This window comes from Chiloscyllium plagiosum, chromosome 27, assembly GCF_004010195.1.
Source record: "Chiloscyllium plagiosum isolate BGI_BamShark_2017 chromosome 27, ASM401019v2, whole genome shotgun sequence".
NCBI classification, from domain to species: domain Eukaryota; kingdom Metazoa; phylum Chordata; class Chondrichthyes; order Orectolobiformes; family Hemiscylliidae; genus Chiloscyllium; species Chiloscyllium plagiosum.
The window spans coordinates 19263293-19283813 of NC_057736.1; the positions used below are offsets into that span (position 1 = coordinate 19263293).

The window sequence follows — 20521 nt, forward strand, 5'->3', positions numbered from 1 at the left end:
AAGGCTAGTACAAATTGCAACATTTAAAAGGCATTGGGTGGCTATATGAAGGATTTGGAGGGATATGGGCCAGGTGCTGGCAGGTGGACGAGATTGGGTTGGAATATCTGGTCGACATGAACAGGTTGGACCGAGGGGTCTGTTTCCATGCTGTATATCTCTATGACTATGACATTCAAATCTGTAACACTGCCAAAAATTAATAAAATTACACAAAGATGTGAAATGCAAAAAGCTTGTAGAAAACTATCACAAAAAGATTTATTTGATTTTAAAAGAATATATTTCCCCTTCTTCAACCTACTTGCCAGCCCAGATATCCTCCCCGAACAGATCAGAAATTTAAATTTTTTTTTAAAAAAATGGCTTGTCCTGTAAAACATGAACCAAAGTCGACACAAAGTGAAGACAAACTAGGTTCGTACATCACAACATTACAATAAAATGGCACTGCAGAGTACCATTTAAAAAATACAAGCAAACAAAAATAAGTGTATTCCTGTAGTATCCAAGCATTGCATTAATATTATGGGGAAAGTGCAGGGCTCACTCAGTCTTTACAATCGAGGTTTTATCGGCAGTAGTTTTTTTTATTTTCACGGGGCAGCCACTTGCATCAGCTTTGCTCGCGCTCTTTAATGAGTAATGCAGTGTGTTGGCCTCCACTGGAGATGGACAGCACGTCTCTATTCTCCAGCTGCTGACCTGACATCTGGACTGGACTCCACACATCTTCCTCATTACCTGTGCTCAGCTGGAAGTTCGTTCCCATTCCCCAGGCAAAGGCTCGGCCTAGGAGAACAATCATTTGGAGGTGATTGGAGGATTAAAACTAAAATCAATGTCAGTGCTACATCGAGTGAACTCGGCAACAGATTAGTATTTTGAGGGGAGAATATAGTAACAGATAAAGGGGAGGAGGGTAAACATAACGAAACCTTACCATCCTTGCTGACGGCATAACTAACAGATGCCCCACACGCCACTGTCGTGATAACAGGGAGTCCTTGCACGATGGTTGGTGTACTCTTTTCTGTACCATGCTCTCCCAACCCTAGGCGGCCATACTCTGCTCGACCCAAGCTGTATACTTTACCTTTTATTGGAAAGTAAAAAACACATGATCAGAATCTATGAAAAGAAAAGCAAATAAATCCACGCTTGCCCAGAAAGAAACATTTTAATTTCCAAACCTGGCATTAGGAGAGGTTTAATCATCTGCTTGGGAGTCCTTTCCACCATACATATTGTACAATTTAATTAGCTAGTCAGCTCTGAGCTCTGCAAAACACCATCGACAGACCAGGCAACACCACCTCTTTAGAGTTTGTTTGGCTTTGTCCCTAGCAGTTGTAACTGTACTTACATGGCTAGTACCCTCAGCACCCAGTCAGAAGTTAAGCGTTTTGATTTATACATTTGGTCTCATTGTCCAGTTCAAATCACCCTTGAGAAGGAGGTGGTGAACCACCACTTTGATTCTGTATCAGGCTGGTTCGGTACAACCGAGAGGCTTGCTATATGCTACCTCTGAGGGAACTGGTCAGTCAGTCAATCAATCAACTTCACTGGACAAGAGTCTAAACAGCTGTTGAGCTATTTGCCATGGTTTTGCACATTCACTTAAAATTTATCAATATCTAATTTTGTTACTCTATATACACAACTGAGATAATTACCTAATTTTGTACGATCTGGAAATTTGGTTGTGATTTTTTTTAATCCCATCTAAAAAGATAAACAGAGAGTGAACAGTTAAGGTCCTGCCACAGATCTCTCTAAGATGCCAGTTAGAATTTGCTGCTCCTTTCTGTTTCAAGACTTATGTCTGTGATCCCAGGAAATGAAATCCTTGTTTCCGCCATCACTCTTTCAGCCACGTCCCCACTCTCTCGATCTTGTATCTGCAGCATTTTACATTTGGCTCTGGTGATAATTGCAAGACTGATCCTTCATTTAGCTCTTTAACTGAGTTTGTTGTTCCTGGTACTCTTCCAAACATGGCCTCTTGCCTATTTTTCATTGAACATCAATGACTGAATATTCCTCCTCCCACCCCATTGTCAAAAAATATTTTCAAACTAATTTTATATGTCTCTTGCCCTGATGGAAGCATACTGTGCAGAACTTTCAACTAGGCTTGTAATGTCTGTTTCTAATGCCAAATTATTGAAACTCTACAGCCATCACAGTGCAATTTGTCATGCTACTCATTTTGGACTGGAGCATCTTACTGTGCTGCATTATAGAAATTTAAAGGATGTTGTCCAAAATGACAGCATGAGTGGCAGGACAAAGTGTACTGTGATGGCTGTAGAGATTCAATAATTCGGCATTAGGCACAGACTTTGTAAGTCTAATTGAGAGTTCTGCACAGTATGCTTCCATCAAGGTAAGAGACATGTAAAGTCAGATTGGAAGTATTTTTAGATTGTGGGGTGGGAGGAGGAATATTCAGTCATTAATGCTACATGAAAAATAGGCAAGAGGCCACGTTTGGAAGAGTACCAGGAACAACAAGCTCAATTAAAGAGCTAAATTAAAGATCAGTTTTGGAATGGTCACCAGAGCCAAATTAAAACTGTTGCAGAGACAAAATCAAGACAGTGGGGACATGGCTGAAGGAGTGATTTGGGGAAAAAGGGATTCTGTTTCATGGGATTCACAGATACAAGTCATGGAACAGAAAGGAACAGTAAAATCTAACTAGTGGCATCCTACAGAGATCTGTGGCAGGATCTTAATTGCTCACCCTGCATATTAATGACTTCGATGATGGGAGGGGAAAAAAAAACAAATTTCCAGATGGTACAAAGTTAGGTAATTATCTATGTCATGCGTATGGAGTAATAAAATTACAGATATTAATAAATTAAGTAAATAGGCAAAGCTGTGGCAAACAGATTTCAACCTAGACAAATGCTAAGTCATCGCCTTGGGCAATTAAAACAAAAGTATAGAACATCAAACTTTCAAAAGGTTAAAAGCTGAAACACTGGGTACCCAAAGAGCCTTGGATATCCAGATATACAAATAACAAAGAGGCACTCCATACAGTGCACATCTCCACCATATTGTGTTTACTCCACTCAGTAGTTACATAGCTACTCCTTGAAGCTTTTCCTGATTAGCTGATGCTGAGAATACAAGCCTGAAAAAATAAATTTATTTATTTTAAGGGTGTGTCCCACTGACGTAGTTTCAGCCTAATTCACATTCAACAACCAGCTCCAAAAACTCAGCCCACATTTGGCAGCTATGAAAATTTACACCATATCAGCTGAAACTGATACCCATAACTTTCTACAGTAACTAGTATTCTAAGCAAAGCAAAAAAGTCAATATGCCCCAACTCCCAGTGTTAATGGATAGATCATCTTAAAAACAAATTCCAGAATCTTATCAGCATCTTCATCAAAACAAATCTTCCACATGTTCCTTTGGCCATATCCTATGTCATCTCCATGCAATACATCCATTAGTGTTTTTTTAAGATATATGGTTGGCAGATAAATGGGGATGAAAATATTATCTATGCCCACCTTCAGTAACAAGATACAGAAATCTGTTCAAAAGGCTGATGGGACACTGGCCTTTATATCTGGAGGGTAAAACACAATGGGGTAGAACTTGTCAACTATATGAAGCCCAGATTAGCCAACACCTGAAGTACGGAGACAGCTCTGTGCAATATTATTTGAGGTAGCATTAAGATAGTAAAAACTTCAGAACTTTAATAACTTCATGGATTGAAAGAAACAGCAATAACCATTTGGAATAAATTGTTAAGGGACAAGGACAAACTGTTATACTGGAAGTGAAAGCAATTAGCCATGCCTGGGAAAAGAAATTAAATTTACATAAATAAAACTGTTTAAACACCTGCTTAACTGACTGCCCTGCAGAAGAGTTTAAGGCATTAACAGCACAAAAGTTGTGTCTTCAAACAGACAATGTCGAATGTAACAAGGAACAGGGAAGCTACTTCTGATAGGAAGACAAGTTGCAGATTTGCAATATTGTGGGTGGAAGAATCCAAAGGATCATCAATAATGTCATATCATAAACCTGAAGGAGAGAAAATATAATATAAAATTCAACTCCAGGACTCTTCAATAGAAAACTTCGAAGAACAACATTGTACAAGGATCAAAGTATGAACATCGAGACCAGGCAACACTTTGTTAGAATTGTAGCTAAATTCCACTATTATTCAGGCAGTGGTCAAGTTGGGTTGAGGCTTAACTTTCTTACTCGAGGGGTCTTATTTTGGGTACACATGCAATAAAATTTAAATCATTGCTTCAGTTTGATTGTCTGAGAGAGATTTCTGAATAAGTAGCTGAATTAGAGGGAGTTGGTAGTCATTCACCAGAATGTTATCTGCACTCCAAAGGTTAAATTCATGCCAAGATTATAAAACTATCTTAAGAATCTAGAAAGATAAGGGGTTATCTGTGCACTTAAAAAAAAACATTTTAAGGGGAACAGCAAGAATAGATAAACTATTTCCACTAGTCACAGAGTCTGGGATGAGGAGGTATAATCACAAAATCAGTGCCAGGAGTGAAATTATGAAATACTCTACAAAGATTGGAAAACTTTTGGAAAACTCTTCTGAAAATAGCAATTGATGCTAAATCATTTATTGAGTTTAAACTCAGGAGGGATAAATCTTTGTAGACAAAGATATTAAGGAACAAAAGTGGACATATGGAGTTAAGTCCCATGTCAGTGCAGAATTCACTGAATTTCAGAACAAGCTCCAGATGCGAAGTGACTTCCTTCTGTTCTTACTGAATAAGTACAGCTGGGTCTCTTCCCTAAATGGCATCAGTGAATCAGGTGGATTCCTAAAAGAACTTTACAACCACATTTACTCATACCAGCTTTTTATTTCTAGGTATTTTACAAAAGTGAATTAATATTCTCCAACTGACAATTACAATATCATTCACCAGATGCCATTCATCTTACAGTGCCTAGGCTTGCTCACTGAAGGAAATATCAAAATGGTATCACGTGACTGCTACTAATCCCTAGTCTTTAATTAAACATTGCATGCAAATAGATAGCTTCTCATTGTTAAGGGTTCAATTAATGCTGTTGAGAGTACTAGGTCTGCATAACCCCACTCAGCACAATATCACTGAGCAGGACTGGGGCAGTGCAGGATTGAGACAATGCTGTGGATAAAATACTGGGACCAAGTTCCTGCCAACCCGTCTCAGGTAGCCATAGGTTCAACTGGGATAGCAATGGGATTGATGAATTTGAGAATAAAAATAGACATGATGAAACATCACTGCCTGAAGATCAGACTTTAAAATGGAAGAACTCACACATTACCATAATTGAAGGAAAATAGCAATTGTAATACTCACCTTCAGAGTCTAGGCACAGGGTGTGGTGTTGTCCACCAGAGAATTTTATCCAAGACTTAGTGGAGTTCTTGAATGCAGTTAATTTGTGTGCTGAGTAACAGGGAGTTGTGCTTGATGTTCCTGCAGCAGAAACAAAACATACCACTCTTTTTGTGCCTTCAGTTTGTCTCTTCCCCTCCTTATCTCACCTAAAACTTAGTGTGGATTGGTGCTATTTTCTGAAATGACGCCCAAGCTGACAAGTCGATCCAGTGAACATTGACAGACTATTCAACAGCAGAGGCAGGGTAGACAAGTCTGATCAAATCCTCAGCCTTCTAATCGCACATGTACATTTTACAATAGTAAAGATAAAGCTAAACTGCTATTTCACACCTCCTTATGCATTGTTATGTAATGATCCTGTACAGAAAGGGAACACTGTATACTTTCCTTTAGCTAACCTTAATATTTCAATGAGGCCATGATTGAAGTAGAATATCCAATGTTGAAGCCACATTTGAATGAATCTCAAAATTCTGCCTACAGTTGAACTCATAGCAAGTCCTGTGATAGGTCAGTGAGCAAAACAATTGACCAAAGTCAGCTCTTGGTCGGACAATGCCTTAATTTCAAATTCTGACTCCAAATTTTCAGGCTTCTCCATACCTCATACCATCCAATCTCTGTCCTACAACCCTCTAAGAATACTGCACTCCTCCAATTCTGGCCTCTTGGACATGCTAAAAGTTTTAAATCACTGCACCATTGCTGCCCATGCCTCCAGCAGGCTGGTCATTAAGTTCTAGAATTCCCTCCTTAAACTCTTGACCATTCTTTTGTTCTTTAAGAAACTCCTTAAGATCTACTATATCACCATGATTTTGGTTAACTGTCTGAAAATCCCATGGGCTTGCAAACAAACTTTGCTCAATAATGCTCTGGAGAAATCTTGGGACATTTCACTACATTAAAAGAGGTTACGTAAATACAAGTCACTGTTGCTATATAGCCTGAACACTAAAGACGTGGCTTTGTTTTGCATTGCATGCAAACTTGAATAATTCACATTATAGTTCATGCTTTAACAGTTCTCACCCAGTTGATGATAGTTGGAAAGTCCAAAACCGTAGACATGTCCTTCCTTTGAAATTGCAAACGTACAATATGCCCCACAGAAAACATCACGAAATTTCACTTTCCCACTTCCCTTAGCTTTGAGATGAAGGCTCTTGGGAATCAGCAGCCGCTCTGAGCAAATTAAACAAATAATTGGCAATTAAACAGCATAAATCATCATTAATAACCTCAACAGTAATGGATACCACAGTAAATGTCTGGGATCAATTATTGTCTCAAGTTGAGACAGCAGCTGGGATTGCAGCACCATTCTCATCAGTTTACTTGGCAAAGTGAGGACAGTTCATTCTAAGTGAAAAGCAAAACAAACAAACACAAAAGGGGCTCTCTTATTAGCATTGGATGGTTCAAATGTGCAGAAATTAATGCTACTTTTACCTAGACCTCGTCTTCCTCCCCGGTTCGTAAAGCATTCTGCAATTCTTCCCAGCTGCCCCTGTTCACCACAACCAGATGTGTAAATATCTCCATCTAGAGACAGCAACGCCAAATGGTCATTACCTACAGAAAAAGGGAAGGGAAAACAATTTTGAAAATAATGAGTCCATTCTTGTTAAAGCTGCCAACTCAAATTTGTCAATGTGTCCAAGACCAAACTGCGGAATTTTCCAACATCTGTGTGACCATATCAGTAACAAGAACAGACATGTATTTATATAGAGACCCTTTCACAAAATCAGATCATTTCAGAGCATCCTCCAACCAATAAAGAGTGACAATACGAGATGGATAAGGTACCAGATGGGTCTACTTAATAGGACAAGAGGCAGTATAAATAACATTGTCTTCTATTAGTTAGCCAATTCTCTCAGAGTTGCAACTGGGAGGCACTTTCAAAATGGCACCTTATGATTAGTGGAGTTCCAGTGATCAGTCAGAGATGTACAGCATGGAAACAGACCCTTCGGTCCAACCTGTCCATGCCGACCAGATATCCCAACCCAATCTGGTCCCACCTGCCAGCACCCAGCCCATATCCCTCCAAACTCTTCCTAGTCATATACCCATCCAAATGCCTCTTAAATGTTGCAATTGTATCAGCCTCCATAATATGCTCTGGGAGCTCATTCCATACACGCACCACCCTCTGTGAAAATGTTGCCCCTCAGGTCTCTTTTATATCTTTCCCCTCTCGCCCTAAACCTATGTTCTGGACTTCCTGACCCCAGGGAAAAGACTTAGTCTATTTATCCTATCCATTAGTACAGGAATCAAAATTATTTATAAATGCAAATTAAGGACTTGGATGAGGAAAGTGAACTCAACATAGCCAAGTTTGCAGATCACACAAAAATAGATTGAAAGGACAAGTTCCATGAATGAGACAGAGCCTGCATAGGGAAATAGACAAGTTAAGCTAGTGGGCAAGATCTTGGCAGATACATAATATGAAAAATGTGAGGTGATGTACTTTGGCAAGAAAATAGAGGAGCTGAATATGAAAACAAAAGACTGCAGAAATCCACAGATGTGGAATGAGGGATTTCTCATGCATTCATCCAAGTTCAGTGGGTAATATGGAAAGCAAATGAAATGTTTGTCTTTACAAGGGAATGGAGTATAAAAGTAGTTAGATTTTGCAAAAACTACACAAAAGGTACTAATCAGACCACAGCTTGAATACTGTGAACGGTTTTGGGCCTCCTATCCAAGCAATATATACTGGCATTGCAGGCAGCCTAGAGAAGGTTCACTAGGGGATAATGGGTATGGTATGGAGGGACTGTCTTATGAGGGGAAGTCGAGCCTATATAGCCTATATTGGTATATAGAAGATTGAGAATCAACCTCATTGAAACATACAGATTCTTTCAGTATTTGACAGGATAGAGGCAGAAAAGTCATTTCCCCTTGTGAGATAGTCTAGGACCATAGGGCATAATCTCAGAATATGGGGCCACATATTTAAGACAGAGGAGAAGGAAGTTTCTTCCCTTGGAGGGTTATGAATCCATGGAATTTTTTATCATTGACGTCTATCAAGGCTGGGTAATTGAATATATTCAAGGCTGAAATAGACAGTTTCATTTTAAGGGAGTCAAGGGTTATTGGGAAAGGCAGGTAAATGGTGTTAAGGATTATCAGATCAACCATTGTCTCAGGTGAAGAGTAGACTCTGCTATTCAATGAGACCAAGGCTGTTCAATTGAACAGCTGACTTCAGCTCCTTTGTCTTAACACAAGAAACCACTGCTCCTTTGTATACAACAAACTCCTACAAACAGGAACATGTCAACAACCAGGCAATTACTCTTCTTGAAAATAAAGCAATGCTAACAGAGAGATAAATACTGCCCTGGACACAATGAGGAACCTCCCCATCCATCCTCAAAATAACTAAGATATTCCAAGTCCGAACCCGATTTGAAAGTTATCATCGCCAACTGTGTGACAAAAACAGCCTTCTCACCCTGAGGTGAGGCCACGTGAACCATGACTGACAATACACAGACCGCATTAGCTGAAGGAATAAGTCCCCACTGTCAAAATTTTACTCACATAGCAATATTATCGGTTCATCAGGACATTCAAATGTCAAATGGTCATCCTTAATTGCCCAGAGGACAGTTAAGAATCAACCACATTTCTATGGGTTTGAAGCCACATGTAGATCAGGCCAATTTCCTTCCCTAAAAGGACATTAGTGAACTAGATGGATTTCTCTGACAATTGTTTTAGGGTTATCATTAGATTTTGTAATTCCCGATCTTTACAGAATTCAAATTCCACATCTGCCAAAGCAGGATTTGAAACCGGGACCTAGAACGTTAGCTGGGTCTCTGGAATAACAGTCTAGCGAAAATAGCACTAGGCGGGCACTTCTCGCTTGCTAATTCAGAAAGCAACACTTACACATTTATAACCTTAATATTAATTAATCCTTCACACAGTTTCTCATTCCATTATTCCTCCATCTCCATTGTATCTAATACAGAAACCGCTTGTACATTGAATCAAACTATAATGGAAGTGAAGCTTTCTCACCTGAAGTGATTTTAATTATTGGAACATCAAGAGGGATTTTCTGTGGAAAACAGCTGGTCTTCAAAGGCTCCAGCAGACCTATAACTCCATTGTTATCCTGTGGGATTCCATATTTATACACAAGTTAAATACAGACAAATTTATGCAATAGGGTTTGAAAAAATACAGTGCTCCAGAAGAAAAAGAACCCCACAAAAACATGACAATATGTGGATTAATAAAAGCTGACAATTCTGGGAAACTAAAATTGAAACATACAATGGAAAGACAGGCTTTTTTTGATGGCGCCAGAAGGACAAAATACAGGAGTCAATTGTCAGCCATAACTCACCAGCTAACACTCTCACCTCCCCCACCCCGCCCCACCCCCAAGTCGGAATGTCATGGTACAAGCCCCACTTCAGAGACCTGAACACAAAAACTAGGCTAGAACCCCCAATGAAGAGTGTGTGCCATACTGATGGAGATGCCACCTTTCTAAGGAGGCATTTAGCTGCAGCCCCTTCTGTCCTTTTAGGATATAAAAAGATCCTGTGGTGCTATTTTGAAGAAATGCAACTTTGCTTCACCCAGTCCCCATGCCAGTATATGTACTTCAAATGGGCATCCATCTCATTAATGTTTGTAGGATCTTGTTGTGTAGATACACATTTCTGCATTTCCTCAAATCAAATAGTGACTATACTTCAGAAGGGGTTCACTGTCTGTAAAGAGGCTTTGGGACTGAGGTTATAAAAGGTACAATATAAATCCAAGTGCTTCTTATTTCTCTTTAATAAGTACATAAGTGGATCTCGTCAGGCAGTTCCACTTAAAACACTTTCCCCTTGTTAGTCAAGGATAAGTTACCCACCACTACACACTAAGTGCTATAATAGCATACGCAGACATCCATAGAGGATGAGGGGTTTTGGAACAACAGGTGGTTAAATCAGGCTATCAAACCTTTCAATGAGAGCACAGCTGATTGCAATTTCAATCCCATTTTAATAAAATCCAAGTATTACAATGCTGGAGACCTGAAATAAAAACAAGTAGTGCTGGAGATACTTAGTTAACAGATCTGGCAGTATCTATAGAGAGAGAAGTTAACATTTGAGTGTTAAGAGGCAGATTGAACTATAAATGTTAACTTTGTTTCTCCCTCCACAGATGCAGAGTTGTTCCAGCATTTTTTTTCCACTAATCTCACTTATGGTCCCTTGCTTTCTATCCTGTGATACCAACCCAACAAGCATCTATCGACTGAAGTTTTGAAAATTTAAATTGTCACCGAGCAACTACAATACTTTTTTGGGAACGAGATCCCGATTTCCACAATCTAGGGTGTGGACTGCATTTTACTGCCTGCCATCCAGACAGAATTAGAAAGTAGCTGGTGCGGACGTTTCTATTCATCATTCCTTAAATGGACATGAATTATGTCCACTTGTGTTTGATCTCCCATCAAGGGCAAGCAGCACGAAAAATAAGTAGAACCATACAGCACAAGAAAACACAACTCAGACCATTGTGTCTATGTTAACTCTTTCAAAGTGTTAGTTCAGTTCTATTCCTTGCACTTTCCCCCTGTAATTTCCTCTTTCCCAAGTTTACAGTCAACTCCAAATCAACTGTGAAAAACAGAGTGACTACCTGCACTAACTCCTATCTCCCTCCATCGCAACCTGTAGCTTACCCTGAAGGAGCCCCAGATATAAACATGGCCAATGTCAGTCAGAGCTCCAGTGTGACTGTCACCAGCAGAAACTTGAACCACATGCTCATTGAGTATAATCCGAGCTGGGATCGTATCTGAACCTTCCTGCGACGTATCACGACCGAGGGCACCTTCATCATTGCAGCCGAATGTGTAAATCTGAGGAGGCAAGAGAAACGAAAGTCAGGAATATCCATTAACACTGGATGTAAGTAAGAAGCCTTAATAGGTCATTCTGAACTGCTGGATTAGCAGAGCGGTCCCTAGTCCTTGTCAGCTTTATCCCTTAACTATCATCACTAAAAACAGATACTCTGTTCATTTATCCCACTGCTGTATCGGTAAACCTGCTTCTCACAAGTATGAGAGAGAATGTAGCTACTTCCAGTGTTATTGAGAAGGGAGTTCCAAAATTTTGATTCAATATACTGCAATATATTTCCAAGTCAGGACAGTATCTCTTTAGGTCGCTGCCCATGAGACTGCTGCACTTATTCTTCCAAGTGTTAAAGTTGGGAGGTGCTTTCAAAGGAGGCTTTATGAGTTGCTGTGGTGTACCCTTTAGATGACGCACACTAGTGCCACTGTGCAACAGTGAAGAGTGTAAATGTTGAAGGTGATTGATGGGCTGGATGGTGCCAAGCTTCTTCAGTCTTGCTGGAGCTATCCAGGCAAACAAAGTATTCAATCAAACTCTTGACCTATGCCTTGCAAATCATGGACAAGCTGCAGAGAGCCAGAATAAACGTTACTCATTGCAAAATTCACAGCCTCTGACCTCCTCTTATAATCAAGATATTTATCTGATACTGTACTTATAATTATCAAGAACAGTTGCAAATCCTTCTGACCAAAAGCATTCATGAAGAATGATCACAGCAGTAACGCAGCATAATTAATAGCATAAAAGTTATAAACTTAAGGCCTCACATTATCAGAGATAGTAATGCAGCTGTTGCAGGAGAGTTCCAAGGGTCAATTTGTCACTGGGATGATGGTTAAAGAATAGAAGTTACTGTGCACGGAGTTCAAAATCAATTGCATGAAGAATAATGCATTTGGTTCCAATAGCTTTAGTGACGATGTAGCTCCTTTCAATTAATGCCTGATAATGGCATGTAAATGGAATTTGAATGACATCACTTATCACTCCCTGGTTGAAAATTCTCACCTAATCAATGGTAAATCCAACATCCAGTACTTCCCAAGTGATTACACAGATTGAAATGTTATTATTTACATTAGACAACACAAACAATTCCAATGAACTAATTACCAAATGGACTTCAGGAAACCATTAGCCAGTAAGGGAAAATTTGTATTTACATAGCTGCTTTCAGGTTCTTAAATAGCCAATGAATTACTTTTGAAGTGTTTTGCAGCCATCTCGAGTACAGATTGAACACCACAGATTAGAAAAGAAATATTGATCTTGAATAGGAGAGAGATGGGAAATATCACTCAAAAGAATCACCGAATAGTTAACAGTATGAGGTGGCAATTTAATCCAGTGACTTCACGCTGGCTCTCTGCAAGACTCCTCTTGACAGATGCTTATCCAATTCTCTTTTGAAAGTCATGACTGAATCAATCTACACCACAACAGGCATTCCAGATTCCAACTACAGAGGAACCTCGGTAATCCGAAGGACAGGGACAGGGAGTATTTCATTCGGTTGACCAAATTCCAGATAACATAGTTTAGCCAAGCATCAGGACCTTGCGATCTTGCTGGATAAGCCAATAATCGGATAATCGAGGTTCCTCTATACTTGTTGAGTTAAAACCTTTTATAATGCTGCCATTAGTTCATTTGCATTTCAACCAATAATAGTGAGTTCTGAATCTCCACCCTTTCCCCTTTCTTCTCCTATCTAGTCTCTTGAGATCAATTATGATGTGGAACATTTTCATCAGATCTCTCAACTTCCTATTATTTTTTTAAAAGATCATAGAGTTTTCTCCAATCTGCATCATTCTCATGATTTTTTTTCTGCACTCTCTCAAAATCCTTCACAACTTTACTGAAGTGCATATCCCAGAATCAGTTACCAGATTCCAGGTGAGATCCAACCAGTGTTGCATAAATTCATAGAATCCCTAGTTTGGCAACAGGCCATTTGGTCTAACAAGTCCACACCGACCCTCCAAAGAGTAACCCACTTAGACCCATTCCCCTACCCTATTACTCTATATTTTCCCCGACTCATGCACCGAACCTACACATCCCTGAACATTATGGTCAATTTAGCATGGCAAATTCACCTAACCTGCATATCTTTGGACTGTGGGAGGAAACCAGAGCACCCAGAGGAAACTCACAGACACCATGGAGAATGAGCAAACTCCACACAGAGTCACCTGAGGCTGGAATCTGGGTCCCTTGTGCTGTGAGCTAGCATGTTCACCACTGAGCCACCACCTCCCCAGATTGATCACAAACCCCTTGCTTTTGTAAACTTTTAAAAGTTTATTTATAAAGGCCAGAATTCAATTTCCCTTTTAAGTCACTTTCCCAACCTGCACTGTCCCTTCAATGATTTATGAACATATTCTTTTAGGTCACACTGCACCAATGCCTCCTTTAGCATTATAGCATGTACTTTGTTTTAAATTGCTTCTCCTCATTCTTCCTAGTACAAGGTATGACTTCACACTTCTGACTTTAATATCATCTGCAACCTGTCCCCCATTCCTGGTTCCATGCCCTCTTGCATTCCTCACAGATGACAATAGTTCTATTTTTTCATGCTACCTATAAATTTTGAAATTGTGCCTTGCAAACTCAAAACCTAAGCGGTTAAAATATATCAAGAAAAGCAGTGATCCTAATGCCAAGTCCAGGGGAGCCTCTTCGCCCATCTTCCTCCAGTGCAAATAAACAAATTGCCACTGCTTTGTTTTGGTCACTCAGACAATATATTATCCCTGTTACTGTCCAATATTTTACCTATGCTCCACACACGAGTGTACCAACACAGTGGTTTCCACTTCCAAAAGTGGCATAGAACTCAGCAATCCAATAGTGGAAAAAATATTAAAGGAATGCAGTTCAAGGGTTTCAACTTGGTTGATGAGCCTGTTGTGGCAGTTTAGAACTTCATCTTTACCCTATCAACCACGTTCTGCCTACCCACCTTCTCTGTAACCACAACATTAAAAAAGTCATTGATTGGTACCATGTGCAGAAATACTTGCTACCTCCACAAATGAGGTTTAATAGTATAGCATTTACAAGATATACTGCAGAAATTTACAAGGCTTTGTTAGACAGCACCTTCCAAACCCACAATCACCACCACCTGGAATGACAAAGGAACACCACCAATTGCAGATTTCTGACGAAGGGCTTTTGCCCAAAACATGGATTTTCCTGCTCCTTGGATGCTGCTTGACCTGCTGTGCTTTTCCAGCACCACACTCTTGACCCTTCCCAAAGACAACTAGGGACACCCAAGAAATGCTGGCACAGCCTGCGATGCCCACATCCCATGACTGAATTTTAAAAAAAGTTCAATTAAACTGCTTGAAGGCACAATTGGTCTTTAACAAATCTGCATTTTCCTTAATGCATCCCAATTTGCAAAAGTGACTGTTAATTTCTTGTAATCTATTTCCTCAGGTGCAGGAATCTAGAACAGAGAGGTATAACTTTAAAGTTAGAGCTAGGTCATTTAATTTCTCACCAAATTTTGAATACTGACATTCCAATACAGTGCACAGAATGCTATACTCAACAGACACCACTTTACATGAGATTTAAATAGAGGCCCCGTTCACACTCAACTGGCTATAGAAATCACATGGTACTAGTTCAAAGAAAGGATAAGAAATTGTACCCTGACCAACATTGATAGCTCAGCTGATGTCATTAAAAAAGTAATTTTATCTGGCATTTATCACATTGCTGCTTGGGTACAGCTGTAAGTGCCAACATTACCACCTTATTACACATCAGAAAGAACTGAATTGGCTGTGAAGTGCTTTGGAGCATTTGGATGTCACAAAAGACATGGCACAAACATGAGTCATCCTTCCAGTACTTACACTGCCTGAGGCCCCAAGGCACACAGTATGCATTCCTCCGGCCTCCACCTGCACTATTTTCTCTGGTAATTGTTTGACAAAGGCGGGTTTCTTTCTTTCCATCACATTTTCCCCTAGACCAAGTTGGCCAACATCACCCTGGCCCAGCGTCAGGACAATCCCAGGGATCGTTCCATGTGAGGAATGCGAGACTGTGGGAGGGAAAACAAATTAGGCTTCCATCCATCAGCAAACAAATACTCAACAAACAAAACCAAAACGCCACAGTTGTATTCTCTCAAGTGTAGAAGATTAAATTGGTGATCTAGTAGGCAGTGTTGAGAGAAGTGCATTATCATCTCTGATGACAGAGCATTACCGTAAAATTAGAGTTGGGCCATTTATGTCAAGAAGCATTTCTTCATAAAAACGTATCCAAAATCTTGAATGCTCCCACCCACTGAAGATGTGTTAAGGTTGGGAGTCGATTAGAAACTGAAAAGTGGAGCATGATATATTTATATAGGTTATGAAACCAAGACAGTAAATGTTGGTCAGATATAGGTCAATCAACAACAAATTCATCTGAAGAGGATCAAATGGCTGCTCCTGTACCCAGAGTCAGTTATTCTCAAATAATCAATCTGGGAATTCCTACTGGAGTTGTTTTTTGTGTAAATGGGCCAGCATTAGCACATCCCTACAACTGCTCCTGCCAATAGCTGAGAAAGCCTTTTAATGCAGGAACAAAGGAGAATGGATAGTCTGGGATTCCTCTGTGGACCATTACCCAGTTATTACTCATGCAAAGTATACATTTCTGTGGACAGATGTGATGACCCCTGCAGTCAAATAACTAGTCATTATTAACAGCTTTATGTCAACCATGGAAAACAATTATAAAGGCTATGGATATTTGTGCAGCTAAAGCCAAGTAAAAGTCACCACTTCAGGAAAAGTAAATAAACCATTCAAAAAATATTACCAATGTGTCAGTTTAGATCAAAGAGTATATAGACCACCATAAAACAAGCAAAGTGAGCTTGTGGATATCAAGCACAATGGGATAATCCTGACTTGGCATGACACAGTTGTTTCACAATACAGAGTAAAAACATAGACCTTCCTTCCTAACTTTCTCTCACAACACCACATAGACTACAGCAGTTCAAAGTGACTCACTACCACATTCTCAAAGGTCATGTCCAGATTCCAAAAATGAATAAAATTTAATAATGTATTGCCTGTCCAAGATGTGGCCCAGAAGTTACTCCATGGGTGTTTGCCTCTTACCACATCACTTCTCCTGCCTTCACTCATCTGGCACCTTTCCATCATTGCCAAAGCATGGCGACACAGTTTGTGTAGCTGAACTCAAAAGTTTCGACTCCTGCAGATTTTAACTCCTCTACATGAGGGATGCTAGTTTCTGCCAACTGAAAGAAATTTAGTTGGCGACAAAAAAAAAACTGCAGAGCCTGGAATCCAAGGTAGACAAGGAGACGGCTGGAAGAACACAGCAAGCCAGGCAGCGTCATAAGGTGGAGAAGTCAACATTTTGGGTGTAATCCTTTCTCAGGACAAGAGAAGGCTTACACCCAAAATGTTGACTTCTCCACCTCCTGATGCTGCCTGGCTTGCTCTGTTCTTCCAGCCTCCTGCTTGTCTAGGTAAAAGAAATATCTGATCTTTACTTCTGATTGTCCATTGTTCACAGCAGTTGTGATGGTTTGTGTGACACAGGGACATGATTATAAAACTTATACAAGTGTAAGTGTTTGGCTATGAATTCAAGTAGCAGCTTCACCTTAATTTCAGTCACTGCTATTTATTATACCAGTATAATTGCAGGTTGAGGTGGCTCAGTGGTTAGCACTGCTGCCTCAAGGTGCCAGGGACCCGCGTTCAATTCCAGCCTCAGGCGACTGTCTGAGTGAAGTTTGCACATTCTCTCCACGTCTGCATGGGTTTCCTCCAGGTGTTCTGGTTTCGTCCCCTCGTCCAAAGATGTGTAGGTAATGGTGGATTGGCCGTGCTAAATTGCCCAGTGTTCAGGGATATATAGGTAAGGTGCATTAGTCAGAGGTAAATGCAGGATCTTAGGGTAGGGAGAATGGGTCTGGGTGGGATACTCTTTGGAGGGTCAATGTGGACTTGTTGGGCCGAAACAGCCTGTTTCTACACTAGGGGGTTCTATAAATACACCAAGCTACACTTACATTGCACCTTTAGCATATGAATAAGACTTCACAGGAGCTGGTTACATGAGGAGACAGTGGGTTGGGTGAACAAGGGGTGGAAAGACAAAGGATTAATTATTGAACTCTCGAGGTCAAAACAAAGATCACTCAAGTCACAGCTGTAAATAGGATGAAATGATAACAGGGAAGCCTTCCTGATGAAAGGTTCCGGCCCGAAAAGTCAATTTTCCTGCTCCTCAGATGCTGCCTGACCTGCTGCTACCTTTCCAGCAACACACTCTCAAAACTGGAATGATGAAAATACAAGACAGAAAGATTGATTGCAGCAGTACAGATACATGATCAAATTTACCATTTCTGTGACCAGTTTGTGCATTAAGATATCGTAACTCCTTTATGTACTAAACAAGCCAAAAGATGTAAATGATATCATCTTGTTTGCCCAGTCAGGCATCTTCCATTTCAGCACCTCTTTGCTTTTGGGAGCTGTACAGCTCATGGTAGAATACCTTTTATTGGTCAGAGCATTGAGCATAGGAATTAGGAGGTCATGGTGCAGCTGTAGGACATTGGTTAGGCCACTTTTGAAATATTGTGTGTAATTCTGGTCTCATTTCTATCAAAAGGATGTTGTAAAACTTGAAAGGATTCAGAAAAGGTTTACAAGAATATTGCCAGGGTTGGAGGGTTTGAGCTATAAAAAGAGACTGAATAGGTTGGAACTGTTTTTCCTGGAGTGTCAAAGGCTGAGAGGTGCGGGGCTGGCCAGACTGTTTAGGTGTGCTCCCCACGGATCCGACAGGCCTGCTGGATGTCTTTGCATATGATGGTGACTCGCTTGGCATGGATGGCACACAGGTTGGTGTCCTCAAACAGCCCCACCAGATAAGCCTCACTGGCCTCCTGCAGGGCCACGAAAGGAGGTTTATAAAATTATAGGGTCATGGATAGGATAAACAGACAAAGTCTTTTTTCCCCTGGGTTGGGTGGTGGTGGGGGTGTGTGGGGGGAGAGAGGAGTCCAGAACTGAAGGGCATAGGTTTAGGGTGAGAAGGGAAAGATATAAAAGGGACCTAAGGGGCCACCTTTTCACACAGTGGGTGGGGCGTGTATGGAATGAGCTGCCAGAGGAGGCGGTGGAGGCTGGTACAAGTACAGCATTTAAAAAGGTATCTGGATGGGTATATGAATAGTGGGATATGGCTTAGTGGGATATGTGACAAGTGCTGGTAAATGAGATTAGATTAGGTTAGGATATCTGCTCAGCATGGATGAGTTAGACCCAAGGGTCTGTTTCCGTGCTGTACATCTATGTCTATGACTAGAGTGTAGATTTCCTCGCTGAGCTAGAGGTTTGATATCCAGACCTTTCATTACCTGGCTAGGTAACATCAGTGGTGACCTCCAAGTGAAGCGAAGCTGTTGTCTCCTGCTTTCTATTTATACGTTTGTCCTGGATGGGGTTCCTGGGGTTTGTGGTGATGTCATTTCCTGTTCATTTTCTGAGGGGTTGATAGATGGTACCTAGATCTGTGTGTTTGTTTATGGCGTTAGGGTTGGAGTGCCAGGTCTCTAGGAATTCTCTGGCATGTCTTTGCTTAGCCTGTCCCAGGATAGATGTGTTGTCCCAGTCGAAATGGTGTTTTTTTTCATCTGTGTGTAGGGCTATGAGGGAGAGAGGGTTGTGTCTTTTTGTCTCTTTGTGGCTAGCTGGTGTTCGTGTATCCTGGTGGCTAACTTTCTTCCTGTTTGTCCTACGTGGTGTTTGTGGCAGTCCTTGCATGGAATTTTGTAAATGACGTTTGTTTTATCCATGAGTTGTACTGGTCTTTTAAGTTTGTTAGTTTTTGTTTGAGAGTGGTGGTGGGTTTGTGTGCTACTAGGATTCCGAGGGCTCTTCGTAATCTGGCTGTCATTTCTGAAACTTCTTTGATGTATGGTAAGGTGGTTAGGGTTTCTGGCTGTGTTCGGTCTGCTTGTCGTGGTTTGTTCTTGAGGAATCTGCGGACTGTATTTTTTGAGTATCCATTCTTCTTGAATACGTTGTATAGGTGGTTCTCCTCTGTTTTCCGAAGTTCTATGTCTATGTCTCTATATCTCAGGATAAAATGCACTCTAAGACAATTTTCTAGAAAAGCAAGAATCGTAGAAATGTCCGACGGGCCATTTTCATGCAGTTACCATGGGAACCCAGACTGTAGCTTTAGGGTGCAGGACCTGGAGTGTAGGGAGGTTAGGAACATGGCATCAATTTCAAAGGAGGGTGCCTGTAAACGGGAAAGTGGCTTGAAATGTGTATACTTCAATGCAAGAAGTATACGAAATAAGGTAGGTGAACTTGCAGCGTGGGTTGGTACCTGGGACTTCGATGTTGTGGCTATTACGGAGACATGGGTAGAACAGGGACAGGATTGGCTGTTGCAGGTCCCAGGGTTTAAATGTTTTAGTAGGGTCAGAGGTGGGGGTAAAAGAGGGGGAGGTGTGGCATTGCTTGTCAAAGATAGTATTACAGCTGTGGAAAGGACGATGGATGAAGACTCGCCATCTGAGGTAGTCTGGGCTGAGGTTAGAAATAGGAAAGGTGAGGTCACCCTGTTAGGAGTTTGTTACAGGCCTCCTAATAGTCCTAGAAACGTAGAAGAAAGGATTGCGAGGATGATTTAAGAGAAGAGTGAAAGTAATAGGGTGGTTGTTATGGGGGACTTTAACTTTCCTGATATTGATTGGGAAAGCTATAGCTCAAGTTCGTTAGATGGGTCAGTGCAGGAGGATATCTTGACACAATATGTAGATAGGCCAACAAGAGGTGAGGCCATACTGAATTTGGTTCTGGGTAACGAACCAAGCCAGGTGTTAGAATTAGAGGTAGGTGAGCACTTTGGGGACAGTGACCACAATTCGGTGACTTTTACTCTAGTGATGGAGAGGGATAAGTGTGCACTACAGGGCAAGAGTTATAGCTGGGGGCAGGGAAATTATGATGCAGTGAGGCATGACTTAGGATGTGTGGCTTGGAAAAGTAAGCTTCAAGGCAAGGACGTAATTGATATGTGGAGCTTGTTCAAGGAGCAACTATTGAGTGTCCTTGATAAGGATGTACCCGTCAG

General features: G+C 40.8%; 1 protein-coding gene across 4 annotated transcripts in view; it reads right to left on the reverse strand.

Moving 5' to 3' along the window:
- Positions 1-236: 236 nt before the first annotated feature.
- rcc1 (regulator of chromosome condensation 1) overlaps positions 237-20521 on the reverse strand; it is a 30493-nt gene continuing 10208 nt past the window's right edge. For all 4 annotated transcript variants that reach the window (XM_043717584.1, XM_043717586.1, XM_043717583.1 and 1 more), the window contains exons 3-10: positions 15235-15425; positions 11167-11346; positions 9489-9585; positions 6882-7004; positions 6462-6614; positions 5385-5504; positions 944-1096; positions 237-792 (exon numbers count right to left, since the gene is read on the reverse strand). In XM_043717584.1, coding sequence (XP_043573519.1) covers positions 617-792; positions 944-1096; positions 5385-5504; positions 6462-6614; positions 6882-7004; positions 9489-9585; positions 11167-11346; positions 15235-15425 — 1193 coding nt within the window. In that variant the 3' untranslated portion in view covers positions 237-616. The remainder of the gene's footprint in view (positions 793-943; positions 1097-5384; positions 5505-6461; positions 6615-6881; positions 7005-9488; positions 9586-11166; positions 11347-15234; positions 15426-20521) is intronic.